At 37.3% G+C, this 16,873-nt stretch overlaps 2 protein-coding genes across 3 annotated transcripts in view; both read left to right on the top strand.

The window, feature by feature from the left end:
- The first annotated feature begins 1,730 nt into the window (after positions 1 to 1,730).
- Positions 1,731 to 13,110, top strand: LOC114481685 (myozenin-1-like). 2 transcript variants are annotated; one of them, XM_028476681.1, is made up of 6 exons: positions 1,731 to 1,893; positions 5,569 to 5,655; positions 8,639 to 8,808; positions 8,904 to 8,970; positions 9,864 to 10,050; positions 12,462 to 13,110. In XM_028476681.1, exons 2-6 carry the CDS (start codon positions 5,571 to 5,573, stop codon positions 12,694 to 12,696), a joined length of 744 nt encoding a protein of 247 aa, XP_028332482.1. In that variant the 5' UTR covers positions 1,731 to 1,893; positions 5,569 to 5,570; the 3' UTR covers positions 12,697 to 13,110. The 2 variants fall into 2 exon arrangements, with proteins under 2 accessions (XP_028332482.1, XP_028332481.1); XM_028476680.1 differs by having other exon boundaries at positions 1,733 to 1,893; positions 8,901 to 8,970.
- Positions 13,111 to 14,085: 975 nt separating this feature from the next.
- Positions 14,086 to 16,873, top strand: part of LOC114481684 (inactive ubiquitin carboxyl-terminal hydrolase 54-like) — a 65,168-nt gene continuing 62,380 nt past the window's right edge. The window contains exon 1 of the mRNA XM_028476678.1: positions 14,086 to 14,275. The gene's annotated coding sequence lies outside the window, so the exon portion shown is untranslated. The remainder of the gene's footprint in view (positions 14,276 to 16,873) is intronic.

The raw sequence follows: 16,873 nt of genomic DNA, 5'->3' as shown, positions 1-16,873 counted from the left end.
TGCAAAAAAATTGTATATAACCACTAAAATAGGGAGTAAACCCTGACAAAAGCCCAAAGTGATGGATTTATGTGCAGTGCACAGTTTTATCAAGGTCATATAAATCCTGTGTCCACAGTACAGTTAGAGGATTAATCAACCTCTGTGGTCCAGACTCAAAGTACAGTAGGTATCTTTCTACATTATATTATGTAGACCTTTCTCATCCATAGGGGAAGAAAATGAGAAACAAAATCAGAAATACTTTAATTATGCCAGCGGTAAATGACTTTTCTTACAGTGGCTCCTCAGAGAAAAAAAATATTGCAAGGAAAAAATTTATAGCAAGGACAAATAGAGGCACAAGACAAGGTAGATACAATGATCGAAATGTAAATATCAGGGACTATCATGTGGTGTTTCTTTGCATTTTAAGTAAATAAATAAGATATATTTATAAAAGAAAAATATTTACTCCAGAGATCTGCAACTTACAAGGACAGGCAAGTAACATAAAAGCATGCTATGCTATGCTATGCTATGCTATGCTATGCTATGCTATGCTATGCTATGCTATGCTATGCTATGCTATGCTATGCACCTTTTCCCAGTGACATCAGCATCCAGGACACTTGACCTAGCAACCCCCGCCGCCATTTTAAGAGGGGTGTATACCAGTGGTTCCCAGCCTTTTTTTGTCCCTTGGACCCCTTTGCAACTTTGTCAAATCAGGTGTAGGCTACCCCCTCTTCATATCATAAACTTCCATAATTTCAAATTTAACGCAATTTTCATGTGTCTACTTCATTAGTTAGTAAACACTTTTCTCAGTAATATACAGCTAACTAATTATTGTGTCCTCACGTCAGAACTTAAACATGATTAAATGGCCTCTGGAACATAAATGATTCCTGTTTCATTAAAGTACAAGAATGACAGCATTTTATTAAGCAATTCATTTTCCTATTATTATTCAAATAAATTGATCAAAATGACCAAGTACCCTCTTGCGATGTGTTGCTATACCCCTGATTGAGTGATTGAATCACTTTGCTAAGTATTGATGGATTAATTTACTTTTGAAAATATGAAATGTTGCCCAAGAGTAAGAAATAAGTCAGGAAGAAACAAAGACAAAATGAAAATGCAAAGTAAGATGTTTGATATATCAATAATTGATTTTATGATACTGGTTAACACAAAACACTGAGCTTTTATTTACAAAAAAATTAAATAAAATTCCACCACCAGGACTCCGTTCTTCTAAGAATCCATCAGATTGTAACAAACAAAGAGAGAGAATGAGATGAGGAGTGGCCCATTCATCATTGAACCCAGGGCTGTACACTTTACATTTCTCAGGTGTATTTTATTACTGTCAATAATAATACACAGTTTTGTTCTTCATTATCCAGTGTTTTTTGCTTGGGGACACATGGGCTTCTTCAACTGGGACTCAATCTTACAACCTTGTTGCGGTGAGACAGCAATGTTATGCAGTGCACCAACAAATCTATAGAAATTAATTAGTGTAACATGAATATTGTCTAAAAAGGCGTCATTTGATCAAATTTTCATTTTTTCTTTATCCTTACTACTTTATCCCATATTATATTCTTATTACCTTATCACCTTAATGCAATGAATGAATGAATGGCACAATAGTCAACACTCTGTGACCTGGCGGTGGGTGGTTTCCTGATTTCTGCACCTTTACCACACCTACCAATATCCAGTACTCCTTTCACCCCCACCCCTGCAGGACCTGGTTCGTAGCTCTGAAGGAGCCCTGCTGATAGGGTTTCACTCACTGCGGGGCAAGAGCAAGGCTGACAGTTCCAAACGAGCTCTGGGACACAAACCTACCTGGGAATCTTTTATCCGAGTCTTCCTGTGGATTTTTGTGACTAATAGGTAGGCAGGATGGTGAAAAGATGTAGTGAAGTGAATGTTTGGGGATTAAGTGAAGCTGATGATTCTGATTTGCCAGATGAAACAGTTCCTTTACAGCTCAAATAGAAGATTCTGCTACCTTCCACTATGTTTGAGTGTTTTTTTCAATTAGATTTTACAGACTTGATGAATTATTGATAGAGATGGTTCAACAGTTTGTCGCAACAGGATAACCGTGATTTCATCAAAAAAGTGAAAATCTACCACATATTTTAGCATGCATGGTTTGAATACGTGTTGAATTTTTTTTTTTTTTTTTTCGTGAAGATTTGTGAAGATCAGAATCCTGGCGTCTTGAAAGCTCCTCTCCAACCACATCGTATACCTAACACTGTAGTCCAGGAATGTGGCCCTCTGCGCTGGAGTTTTTTAGTCCATGTGTGCATTGAGGAATGTGCTGACTGATGCCCTTCCTTCTCAGCTGTCCCCTGGAGATTTATCTGGAGCTAAAACAGGCTGGTGGTCATCAGGGACAAGGAGTGCCTCAGAAACAGAACCCACAACGCACCTCCATCTTAATCTAAACTGCTTGCGTAGTTTGGTTATTAATCCAACTTTTAATCTCCCTCAATGAGGTGTTGAAACATTGGTATGTGGGTGTTTTTTGGAGTATGTACACTTCAGGCTTAGGGTCAATTATAATTGTAATTGCATAATTGAATTAATTACAATTATAGTATAATTGCAATAGTTCCAGCGAGATCCATTTTGTCTTCCTTGTGAACAGTATGTTAAGTTGAGTTTTTGTTTATTCCGACAAGGTTTTTTTTCAGGAAACATTTTGACATATTTTGACTTCTAGTCTTCATCAAAGGAGTTCTGCCAATCGCCTTTGATGTTTCCTTTGAAGTTTCACTTGAAGTTTCACTTGAAGTTTCACTTGAAGTTTCACTTGAAGTTTCACTTGACTCCCATGTAATAGTTCCAGCAAGATTAATTTTGTCTTCTTTTGTCATGTCAGGAGATAAACATTTCCTGAAAAACCTTCTCTGAATAAACAAAACCTCAACTTAACAAATTGTAATTGTTATTTTAGCAATCTGTTGCTGTCGTAATTGTAATTCAATAATAGATAATTGACTTTGTAATTGTAATTGCCATGGAAATTCTATTAAAAAAATGTCAATTATGATTTAACACTCTATGTACAGTTCTACACATATGTAGCTTCATATAAAGCTTTCCCACATTTTAACATTTGAAAAAATTTGAAATCTCGGGGTATACAGACATAAAAAAGGCTCAGACGCCCACACCCAAAATATAAAAATCTATATTTTCATTGATTAGGAAACCTAACGAGGTAACTAAGAGATAAGAAATAAATTAGATGATAGATATTTATTTTTAGTGTATTTTACAGCTGATTTAGGAGACGTTATCATAAGAGAAGCTAACAGAAAGCAAAAGGAAGGTAAAAGCTGATATCCGGAGTTTTTGAGAAATCCGTGTTCATGTATGATTGTTTTTAAACGCGAAAAAATACCTAACGAAACTGTGCACGGAAACAAGGCAACAGCAAACAGGTAAATATGATTTTGGCTCTTACCTGACCCATAGACCTATATTAATGCAACCAGATGCGACCTTGTTATGTTCTGCGATGCACGTGCAGAAAAGTAGAGGCGTGGCCTCTGGTAGATTGGAGAGGCAGTGGGAGGAAGTGATGCTGTTTAGGGCGGGACATTGAGACATTTCTCAGAAACTGGATAGCAGCTTTAAGCAACTTTAGTAATCGAGAACGTAATTGTAATTGACTTCATGAGGATGAAAAGATCATTTTAATTTAATTGTAATTGGAAAAAATGCAGGTCACTGCATTCATGATTGAATTATAATTGAACATGGGTAATTAAAAACGTAATTATAACAGAAAAAATTTAACTGATTCCAACCCTGATACACTTCATGCCGACGCCCCCTCCCCTTAGCTTACAGTGGTGGGAGTCATCAGCTTAGAGGAAATAAGCTTCAATTACAGCAAATGAAAAGCAATTACATTATCTATCTCCCTGTAGACCGCCTGCATTTTCTCCTCTTCTGGGATTCACGTCCAGCTTCACTTAATTGCTTTTGACCTGAGAAATTGACGGCGACGTAGGGCTGGGCCCCATCTGAGCTGCACTTTGTCAAGAGAAGACATGAGCTACTGCCAGAAATGAGTGCTCTCAAGGGCATTTAGGGGTTACACACTCTACTTATTGTGCGCTTAGCTTCATTTAGGGAATCTGGTGACTGTTTGGACGAGAACCGAGAAATAGAACGCTCATGTACACGACTTAAGTGCATGCAGGCTTTCCTTGGGATATTGAGCCGTATTGAACAGCGTTCACACTATGCCCTGTTGCTAATTCTGTCACGCTCGCTTTCACGACATGTGACTGACCAAATGCTTTGAAAGGCCCAGCAGAACTTTTACTGCCGGTTTAAAAATGACATTTCGGTTTTTAAAAAAGTCATTAGCAGGTCATATTTTTTTTATCTTCTAATGGTTGTGGAAGGAAAAGAAGCAGGACATTTATTTACTCAATCCTGTTTTGTACGTCAGAGGTTCCCAATCTGTGGGTCGGGACCCATTTCTCATGCATTGCAGGCTTTTTCCTGGGCCTAGAAAATTGCTTTTTATGCAGTCCAGTCAATGTTCAGTACATTTAAAAACATCTCTTATACCTTATTTGTCCTTAATAACCACATTAGAAAGATAGATAGATAGATAGATAGATAGATAGATAGATAGATAGATAGATAGATAGATAGATAGATAGATAGATAGATAGATAGATAGATAGATAGATAGATAGATAGATAGACATAGACATATTAGTCTAACTACTGTTTATATTTGTTTATTTTTTTTCTAGTTAATGGTTATTATTTAATGTATACATTATTAGAGGGAGCACAGTTCAACAAGTCAAATTCCTCATGTGTGTAACATACATTACATGGCCAATAAAGTTGATTCTATTCTATTCTATTCTATTCTATTAAACTATATTATTCCTTTTTACTTAGAGTAAAAGGGGGTATTTGGCCTTGTATTTCAAAATTATTTTTTGAATGGTGCCCACTGTGATTGTCTATTTCAAACATCTCCGTTTAATGTAAAAATATGAATAGAAATTGAAGAGTTTGAAGAAGATTATATTGCAGCTTGTATTTGTGGGAGGTTTTTGAGTCCCAAACCCTAACAGAACAGTTGAGAGCCTCTGCTTTATTTACTTGATTCTTCAAACTCTCCATAAACTATTGATCCTAGATTTAAGACCCTGTAAAAGAAAAAACAAGTGGTTACAGAAGGTACGAATGAATGATTTCATTTGAATTAAAAATATGAAAGGTAGCTATGAAAACATAGTTACTATATTGACCAAAGGTTCAAAGTAGTTCTTTTAATTTTTGTAATTAAAGATGCTGAAATGCAAAAATATTTCAGGTGTAAAAAATAGATCTATGTTCAGTTTTTGCAGCTAAATATTTGAGCACTTGTGAGTATTTTCAAAGCAGAATTCACAGAAACATATTTAAAAACACTGTTTGTTAATGCTCAAAAAGTTCATTGTGCATCTTTAAACTGAATTAGCATAGAGCAGCAGCACGGTGCAAAATGTAACTTTGACTTTTGTCGTCCTCCAGCCATGCCTTTTGAAACTCCCGCCCCTTCCAATAAGAGGAAGAAGTCCAACAAGATCATCACTGACCTGACCAACATCAGTCAGATTGGTAACGCCCTCGCCCATAACAGCCACACTATCACACACAAAGTACGAGATCTTTCAAAACCAACATTTTGATTTGATCTGATTTATTTTGTAAAAACAAAAACAATACTTATAAAATGAAAAGAACCATCAAAACCAATTCATTTATAAGCTACTTATATATGTACACATATATGCACTTACTGTATACATATATACTGTGTACAGATATACACCTATACATAAATATATACATATACACACATACATCTATATACATAAACGATATACAAACAGTAATATTATAAACTAGCCGTAAACAAGTCACAATTATAATATAAGCTGCCTATATACATATGAGCACAATAATAATTACACTAATTCAGGGAGAGACTTCATTTATATTGTACATAGAACCAAATTTCTATACATTGTTATAACTATACCAAAGATACCATATATACAGCATTTCAATTATATTATTACATATTATTCTGAGTTTTACAATTCTTATTATCTCCACCAATGTGAATGTGCATCAATGTGAAAGTGAGGCAGCATTAATAGATTTTCTCACCTTGCCTTACAATATGTTTAATTTGGGTTTTTATTTTCTAGCTTTGGAGGAGGTTTCCACTGTTTCCCAAATGTCTTTAAGTGCGTCAGAGATTTGACTTACTGCTAGGCCGACCCACCCAATGCACTCTGCCAGAACCATCAGTTGGTCCATCTGTTCAAAGTCACGCTCAAGCAGTCATTGGATAAGCTCAGTACACATCCATCCATCCATCCATCCATCAGTGCATCCATCACAGAGTACGAGTTTTCTTCTTGTTTTTTGACAAAAAAAAAAAACTAAAAACTAAAAAAACAATGATGTTTTGGATCAAATCAAACCAACTTTTTAGGGACTGGATGGTTTTTGTTTTCAGTGTGTATTTATAAATGGGAACAGTTAATAACCAAAAACTACCATCAGCGTGAGGCCAGGCTAAAGGACATTACAGACATTTTCTCACAGCGACAGAAAACGAGCCTCCATTTAAAATAACTGACATAATGAAAGGAAAGACATGCGCTAAGGTAGAACATGCAAATTAGGCATGAAATCATGTAAATGGTGCTTGAATCAAGTACGGTACCTTCCAACTGTGAGGTATTTTTTGACATTTATCAGATTTGCATGTGGGATATTTTTTAAATGTGAGAGAAAAGCAGATGTGGATAAAACTACTGAACATATATGGAGGTAGATTTGTGTCTTTATTATTCAATAAAAAATCAACAACTACCTTTTCAATCAAAGAAAAAGGTGTTTAAATGCAGTTTTTTGGGTCTGAAATATTTTTTTGCATTTGGACACTGAAGTTTTTTTTTTTTTTTTTATTAATGATAAAGACACATATACACCCATAAACATGCATGAAATAGGCAGATCAAACCAAAGCTCTTAAAATCTGTGGGGCCGCATTGTTAAACTCTACAATACACAGGAGCAAGTAATATCAATAGATGCAAATTCTTAAAAGCCAGGTCAGCAGAATGAAAGCAAAAGTGAGTTTAATAATATCAAGTATATTGGTGTGTGGTTTGCATTTTAAAACACATTAAAGCCCGGTTTGAACTATAACTGTAAAACTTTAATGTTGTTAGAATATTAGAGTCACAGTGAGGACCACTGGACTAAAGGACTGACTGTGTGTACCAGTGATTGCCTTTGAATGACTGGCAATCAATAAGTGGGCGAGTTTACTATAAGATCAACTCCAGAGATCTGGGAACCAGGATCAGAATCCAGGTCATGGGACTTAACAAGATGAGAAAGTCAGGGGTGCCTGAGAAGTAAGTCAGCATTGGTCATCATGTCACCAGTACCGTGTACATTTAATTTAGGACATCCTCAGGTCTCAGAGTGAGGTCAGGTATCAGGGAAACCTTTGTCATTTATCAGACTAAACAAACTCATGACTCAGCAAAACCTACGTCAGATGAAACGGCCTCAGGCATCAAAATAAAAGTTATGAGACTTGATAGCCTCAGGCCGTAAAACTCGAAAAGGTGTTTTATTTGAAAAGCCACTCTTTCCTTTTATTTATTTTTTTAAGTTAAGATATATCAAGGTATTGTTTGATTAATAAATACATAGTTAAATGAAACATTGATATATCTTAACTGTTAAAAATAAAAATAAAACAGTTTTACGACTTACTCTCGTATCCCAGTTTCTTCAAAATACAACGCCACGTTATGTTTTACGGCATGAGGCGGTTTTATTTGAGGCCCTTTATTCTGATGACTTTCATTTTGAAGCCTGAGGCCATTTCATGTGACGCCGTTTGGTTTGACAATTGAGGCCGTGTCATTTGACGGAGGTTTGGCGGAGATGAGTCCGTTTTGTTAAGATTAGGTTTCGTTTACTCATACAAGGTTTTTCAGGAAATGTTTTATTTCCTGACATGTTTCGACTGTCAACTGTCATCTTTTGTCAGAGGAGTTCTGCTGATCGCCATTGGTGATTCCTTTGAAGTTTCACTTGACTTCATGGAACATGTCAGGAGATAAAAATTTCCTGAAAAACCTTGTCTGAATAAACAAAACCTCAACTTAACATACTGTACAAAAAGAAGACAAAATGAGTCTCGCTGGAACTATTAAATGAGTCTATTTTGTTTGACAAGTGAGGCCGTTTGGTTTGACAAATGACAGATGTTTTCCTGATACCTGATACATCACTCTGAGACCTGAGGATGTCCTGAAATGTACACCATACACAGGACATAAATGAAGTCAGACAGCGGTGAGGTGTGCTGTTAGTGTGGGCAAGGTGTCATGAGCCTCTTTATTTTTGCAGTACATGGACAGGCTAACAGATGAATTAGGGATAAAGGACGCTCCATAAACTATGATGGAAAATGAATGGAAATAACTTTTATTATTAAAGAAAAAACATCTCAGCATTATTCTTTCATGATGTTACCCGTTTGCATTTTTCTCCTTTTCATCAGATGATGATGAGACGGAAGCCGACGCCACCGAACTGGACCTGGGCACCAAAATAAAGACCCCCAAGGATGTGATGCTGGAGGAGCTTTCCCTTCTCAATAACAGAGGGTCCAAGATGTTTAAGATGAGGCAGCAGCGAGTTGAGAAGTTCATCGTGACCAACGAGAACATGGTGAGAGTAAAGAAGATAACGCATGGGGTTCTAGTGCTTGATCCACGATATAACGTTGTGACAGAATCTTCTGTTCTGTTTCAATGATCCAGCAGAACCTCCAGAACCTTCTGATGTTGCCTCCTCCTGTTCCCCCAAAGCCCGAGATGCCTAAAGAAGAAAGTAACAACCAATAATGTTCTGTTCACTCTTTCATATGCTTTGTGAAACCATTGCATGTGCAACAAATGGCTTTACGTTCTATCAGAGGTGTAAAGAGTACTGATATCTCCTACTCAAGTAGAAGTACTGTTTCTTGATTGAAATTGTACTAAAGTACAAGTACAAGTAAGTCATACATAAAATACACAAGTACAAGTCTAAAGTATCTCAATTGAATTGTACTCAAAGTAAAAGTTACTAGTTACTTTCACCCCCCACGTTAGATTTTGGTAATAAATCATGCCACAGTTTCATTGCATACAGTTAACATCTCATGTATAGCCTTAAAAAGGAAGGGATATGGGATAAAACTTGTGCCAGTCGTAATTAAATTACCAAATCTTGCACAAGTGGAACTTAATTTATTTTCCACAAAGGCATCTGTATAAAATAAAAGGTTTGTCTAAATGTACAATTCTTTTAAAAATAAAATAACACCAATAAATTCAACTCAAAATAAAAAAATTATCAGGCTCTAAGTATAGCTATGTTTATGAACTCTAAAACTGAGAAAATATTCTCCATTCAATGCTGTTTTAGCGCTGTGCATTACATTTAATCTGATTGGTCGGCTATGATGTGATGCATTTGATTGTTGTCTGGTCATTTCATTTTTTTTGTCGTTTCACAATGTCCGTTGATCATTTTAACATAAAAAATAATAATTTACTCAGTAAGGATTGGGTGCAGGAATGTAACAAATTACTTTACTTCTTCTAAAACGTTCTTAAGTACAAGTAAAATGACTGATTTAGAAATATACTGAAAAAAGTACAAGTACCAATAAAAGCACCTCAATTACAGTAACATGAGTACTTGTAATCAGTTACTTTCACCTCTGCTTTCTATCCCAGTAAAAGAGAAGACAGTGGATGAGGAAGTGGAAAAGGAGGAGAGCAGAAAAGTGTATGTACGTACGTATGTATCGCCATGGGAACGAGCTATGAAGGGCAACGAAGAGCTGAGAGCAACAATGAGATCTAGCATGCCGGGACCCATCCAGATCCAACCAGAACTGCCTCTGTACAAGAGCTTCAACAGGTATAAAGACGACAATGTCATCTGAGCTCTTGTATCATCATATAGTGTCACACATAACACAGGCCGTGCTTCTTTATTAAAGAAATAGAGCTCAAAAGGAGAGAGATGACAGGACTGAATGCAGAACAGTTGAGATAATATCCCAGTAATTGTTACTGGGCTTTAGATAAAGAGAAAAAGTATAGCTTTTTATTTATACCTGCAGCTGCACTTCCCTCACTGACCCTTTTGTCATCGAATCACTCCCTCAAACAGCACTTTGCTGTTTCATCAAAGGAAAAAAGAAAGAATTTCCCTCCAGGCACTGTCGCCATGACTTTACTCAGCAAGAAGCTACAACCTTTCCTTCTGCTTCAGAGACATTTAGAAATGTACTTAAACGTGCCTTACCACTGGTCCTACTGTTCCACCCACAGGTCATTATCTTAATCTTATCTGAGCCTCTGATCTCTGCCTGTAATAATGGAGTTAGTGACTATTACGGACCTCAGTAATAGACGCTGTATCCTTTGTGGTTACTAATGGGTCTGGATGAGCTCAGGTATAAAATAAAGACTGGTCTCTGTGGCACAGAAAAGCTTCTCGAATTGGAGTGAGAACTTGCCGACTGAAATAAAACCCGATATAACAATGACCTTGTGGCAGGAGCTTAAATATTTAGCTTTCATGTATGTGTCATTTTGTTACTATATATTTTAGAGCAGTGATTCTCAACCTTTTCAGCCTGCGACCCCCAAAATAAAGGTGCCAGTCAGAGACCAGGGACCCCCACTGTACATGAAGATGGAAATAAAGGGGAAAGCATTTTGGGGTCCATCCATAAAGTCAGCAAAATTATTGTCCATTGTTCTATGAATCTGTGATAACCACATATATTTATTTATCTGAATAATATCCACTGTTATCCAGGAAGTTTAGTATTATTCACGCCATAGTATATAGTCATTTTAAAGATATAAATCCAAATAAAATGGGTTAAAAATGACCAAGAATGGTGGGAAAGGTGGTGAAATGGAATTTTAAAAACCACAGACATTAGTTAAAAGTTGCAAATTAGAGTGGTCAAAAACAGACAGAAAAAGTGGTAAAAAGGGTTCAAAGTGTCAATATTCAAACAATTAGTTTACACTGACAAAAAATGGGCACAACAAATTGTGAATGTGGTTACATTTGAAAAAAATAACCACGAAATATGGCAAAAAGAGGTTAAAAGTGACATATGCGATATTTGGTGGTAAAAGTGGTGGACAGTGTCAAAAATGTCTTGAAAGTGGAAAAAATGTGCAGAAAAGTCATTGAAAATTGATGGAGAAGTGACAGGAATAGAAGTAATGTAGCAAAAATGCATTAAAAGGAGCAAAAACATGTCAAAAAATGGTGATGAAAATAAGTTAAAATTTGGCAAGTTTGGTGTAGTTGCAGAAAATGGTTAAAAATAATGAAAATAAGCTCAAATTGTGTAAAAAATATTCTTAGTTTCTTGAAGGGATCTGGTGACCCCTCCTAGTGTCTCGTGACCCCAAGGTTGAGAACCCCTGGAATAGGGGAATCCACATCCCACAATGCAAAGTGTGAAACTTGAGAGTTTACAATGGAGATCAAAACAAACTTTCAAGCGGCAATTTCAATGTTTTACATCTTTTTTTCGAGCAAATGATCTTTGTTTTATTGATTCAATTCAACTTTATTTATATAGTGCTAATTATAACAAAAGTAATCTCAAAGCACTATCAAAATATAAAATTTGTAATAAAAAGGAAAAAACCGAACATATCCACATGAACAAGCATCACCGACAGTGGGATGAAACAACTCCCTTTTAACAGGAAGAAATCTCCAGCAGAACCTGGTTCAGAGGTGGCAGCCATCTGCGTCGACTGGTTGGGGTTAGTGGACAGAAGGAAGAGAACAGAACAGGATAGAGAGATAGAACATCAGAGTGTCCCAGACTAGTTGAACAGTGAACCATTGATCAGAAACTGCCAGCTCCAGCAGTGTCCAGACGAGGAGAAGGCACAGACTGCAGAAAAACATGATACAGTATTAGCAGGTCTGCCTGCATGGTTTTGGGTTTTGTTCCTAGTGGTTAGGTTAACGTCTTGAGGCGTCTCCATGGTCTGTAAATGCGGCCATCACAGACCAGACTTTGTCTGCAATGGCCGCACGTAATGGTCTGTAAATGTGGCCATTACAGAAAAATTGCTATTGCAACAAGACATCATAGGGTAAAACTAACCTCTCTCACGACTGTCTTTATTTTTTAGAAAAATTATCATCTCCAGTAGCTTTAAGGAGAAACAGCAATTTTCACAAGTTATTCAGAGCAAAAGGGCATGTTTTTGGACTTTTTTAGAGGGTGACGCTGGTGATCCTTTCCTTATTTGTCCTTTTCCTTCGCTGGCCCTCCCTAGGAGTGCGCTGCCATTTGGAGGCTACGACAAGGCCTCCAAGATGCTGACGTTCGAGCTGCCAGAGCTGGGCGTGTCGGCTGAGGAGCCGGAGCCTCTTCCCTCCCTGCAGGCCGACATCCGCTCACGCCCCTCATTCAACCGCACGCCCATTGGTTGGATCTGCAGCGAGGACAACTCACACATCCACATGGACTTGGACACCATCCCCTTTGACGGGGAGACAGATGACCTGTGAACATACATGCACACAAGCTTTTAAATACTGGACATATAGCCAAAAACACACACATTGGCAGTTATAAAGTCACCCACAATAAGATTAGACTGTTACATTAGAAAAAGGCATGAAGTGGATCTTGAATTTACACCACAAACAACAGAATATATGCAACTGAGATGCTGATTAAGCACAAAAATGATGTAACCTCTAATTGTATGAGAAATAATAACAAGATGATGGAACGTGAAGTAGCCAACATATACCTGGACCTTCTGTGTGCTTTTAATCAACTGCATAGGTTTAGAAAACATGTTTGCAAATTACAAGCTCGTGCTAGAAGTGTGTGAATCTAAATGATTCGGCATTCTACACTCCTAAAAAAATGTATCAATGCAAAAAATAAAATAAAAAAAATACTTTCACTGATTATATGATGGCCATTTTATCATGAAGTTCAGTCCTTGGAAGTTTTCTTCAAATAAATGTGGCATAATCATGTATTAATTTATTTTGGAAAAACTCCGATTGAACAAACGGACCACATTGCTCTCAGAGTAGTGAATGGAGCAACAAAAAAGGCATTTCACATACAAAGTAATTTAATGTGGTTTAAATTATTAAAAAAAGTGCATCAGAAAACATTAAAAAAACATTTAAAAACATTAAATCAACAATAAAACGATTTAAAAAGTCCCTCAGTCATAGGCAAAAGAAAAAGGAAAAGCTTTTACCTTAGGTGTTTCATTATATAATTATATATAGTGATATCTGAGCATTAGATAGGTGTAAGGGTACTTTAAGGCACACATGCTGATAATACTGAAAACTGTGATTAAATTCTGAAAATATTTAGCACCTTTACCTCCAAAGGTTGTGAGAAATTAAACACATATTTACGCACATATTACCCCCAAAACTATGGAGGACCAAACCTGCCAAAATTAAAAACAAATGAATAACTAAATAAACGTAAAAAAATAAAGAGGAAAATAAAATACAAATAAATAATTATAAGTGGAAAAAAAGAAAAATTACAAATATATATTTTTTAATAACTTTCATTCATTTATTTTATACAGGTAAAATATTTTACTTTAAATTTTATCATTTTATTCATTTATTTATTATTATTACAAAGGTGAATGCCAATAGTGTTGTTGAATTAAATCTCTTCAAAAATAAACTATCTTCTCCAGGAATAATAAGTTTCTCATTGGTTTCTATAAAATTGTTCTATCCTTTGTATTAATGAATGAAAAAAGCTTAGTCTGCATGTAAATAAGTAGCGCAGAGGACGATTTGTAACGCAAGTAGTAACGCAGCACGCACGTGCTGGCCACGGGATGACGTCACTGGCACATCCCGTGTGCCCAGGAGGCGGCGGCATCTGACCGGACTCACCGGCCCGGTTTCACAGCAATACGTCACTCGGTGAGGATGGAGAATGGCTCGGTATCGCGAGAGCCGCGTGCCGCGACCGCAGCACTGGCTGGCGTGGAGCGGGAGGAGGGGGCCAGGGGGACCGCACGCGCCCACGGCTCGCCCACTCTCCCGGTAAAATATCACACGGCGGGACACGCGAGCGGACTGGAGGGTGAGTACGGGAGCGCGAGGCTCCGCTTTTTTTGTTACAATGTGTGCATAGTTGGCAGCGCGAGACCCAGATGTGACAACGCTGTCCAGATGTTTTCATTTTACCATCACATACTCCACTGTCATCAGCACGCGCTGTGCCAGCCTCAGCTGATTTGTGTTACAAATCATCCATGCCGTAATACTCACACACTTCCATAGTGTGTGCCATTCTTTGCACAGGTGCACTGTACCCGTCCCACGCGGATAACTCCTGTTCTGCGTGGAGTGAGTGTGCGTGTGCGTGTGTGTTCAGTGACTTGTTGATGGATTTTTTTTAGTGAGAACCAAGCAGCCAAAGCGGGTTCACGCGGCACTGTCGTCACTTCACTGCTTTAATGTTGCGGTTTTGATCCGCGTGATTGATGACTTCGGCCCGCGCGCATCACGTCATTCAGACAGTGGCACGTGAATACACACACACACACACACACACACACACACACACACACACAGAGAGAGAGGAAAGGCACGTTTAGTTTGATGCACGAGCGTTTGTAGAACGAACCAATGGGATGCTTCATGATCAAACCTTTGTTCTGTTCTTTTTCATTCAGTTTTCTCCAGATGTGTAAAGAGTAGTGATATATTCTACTACTCAAGAAGTACTACTATTACTGGATTGAAACTAAGTCATACATAAAATACTCAAGTACAAGTAAAAAGTAGTTCAATTAAATAGTACTCACAGTAAAAGTTCCTATAGTTACTTTCACATCCCCATGTTTATTTTTGGTAATAAATCTTGCCACGGTTTCCTTGCATACTGTAAACATCTCATGTATAAACTAATAAAGGAAAATACGAAATCTTGTACAATTTATTTTTCACAAAGGCATCTGATAAAATAAAAGGTTTGACTAAATGTACAATTGTTTTTTGTTTTTTTTTAAATGTTTTAATAAAATAATAACACCACCTAATTAAGCTCTCAGGCTCTAAGTATATCTAAATTTATGAACTCTAAAACTGTAAAAATAACCTCTATTCAATGCTGTTTATGCAGGTGCATTACAATTAATCTGATTTTGTTTGGCTATGATGTGATGCATTTGATTGTTTTCTGGTTATTTCATTTTTATAGTTTCGCAATGTCCGTCAATCATTTTTAATACAAAAAATAATAATTTACTCTGTAACGGTTGTTTGTAGAAATGTAAAAAATTACTTTACCTCTTTTAAAAAATACTCTAGTACAAGTAACATTACTGATTTAGAAATATACTCAAAGTACAAGTACCCTTAAAAGCAACTCAGTTGACCTTCGCAAAACCCCGCCCACAAACAGTCATTGTCCAGTCATACGCCAGAACAACCGTTACTATGTAAACAGGGTCCGCTCATGGCTTGTGCAGGTCGGATACCAGGTACCCCAAGACTAGAGTAGGGCTGGGCGGTATGACCAAAAGTGTATATCACGGTATTTTTCAAAATTCTAACGATTTCACTGTTTATGACGGTATTTTATTTTTTTTCATGCATTACTGAATTACTGCAGTAGATTGACTTAGGACGGTTTTATTTTACTGTCATGAAGAGTGAATATTGTAGAATGATTTCACACTAATAGTATAACAAGTTTGCAACAGCAGCCCAATGGCTCTTTGCCGCGCTAGCTTAGCTTTAGCATTAGCTTGATTTCTAGCTTTGAATGCTGCATACTCAGTGGTGTGGTGGTTTGTTATGGTGAATAAGGTAGCGTTTTGTTTGCAGCTCCACCAGGACTTATTTGCGCATTTAGGAATTACAAATTGTGATCCTTTGCGCTTTTTTTTTGTGTATTACTGCCGACATGCTAAGCTAACCTTGCCTTCGTGTCCGTGAGTGTTGTTCTCCTGTAGCGGAGGCATGCGCACGCAGGCACATGCAGCTTCAAAACTTTCAATTGTGTCTTTCTTATTTATTTACACGTATGATTTACACCGCACCAGAGCGCTACTGTTTACCTTCCATTTTAGAAGTGCAACGTTGAAAAGGGTCCGGTCTGAAATGCGGTGTAGCGTTCTGAAAGTTGTGTAATCAAATACACCGGTTTGGCGATATATTAAAATTCATATCATAACGAAGTGTATGGGGGAGTCGTGTTCTTTCCGTTCCCAAAGCCAAAAACACAACTGTAGCGATGTCTACAATGGATTATAAAACTATAAAAACATCTCAGGGATGTGTGTGCATGTAGTATGTAAGATGTGTATGTTTTTAAGGCTATCTCATCTTGTCTGCACTAATATGTATGTTCAGCAAAATGACAATAAAGCTTGATTTGATTTTCATTAAATAAGGTGACATAACTATACATTCACATACCTATAGCGCTGTGAGCCACGACTCCGTAAACATCAGCAGACTCGCCTCCCGGAAGTCGTTCTCATGCCGGTTAGCGCTGCTAGCTCGTCCATCTTATTAGAGATGTAGATCAAACATTCCCCATGATGACGGACGGAAGGATATGATGATACCTTCTCCTCCTTGCTCGGTGCTTTGCCCCCGACATCCCAGTCGTTTCTTCCTCAGTTTACGGGGGATGTCGTGTCTCGCTGCATAGGCTGACGTAGCATTA

Source organism: Gouania willdenowi, chromosome 19 (assembly GCF_900634775.1).
Source record: "Gouania willdenowi chromosome 19, fGouWil2.1, whole genome shotgun sequence".
In the NCBI taxonomy this organism is placed as follows: Eukaryota; Metazoa; Chordata; class Actinopteri; order Blenniiformes; family Gobiesocidae; genus Gouania; species Gouania willdenowi.
Note: the sequence above shows the minus strand (reverse complement) of the source record. Positions and strands in the feature narration are given on the sequence as shown.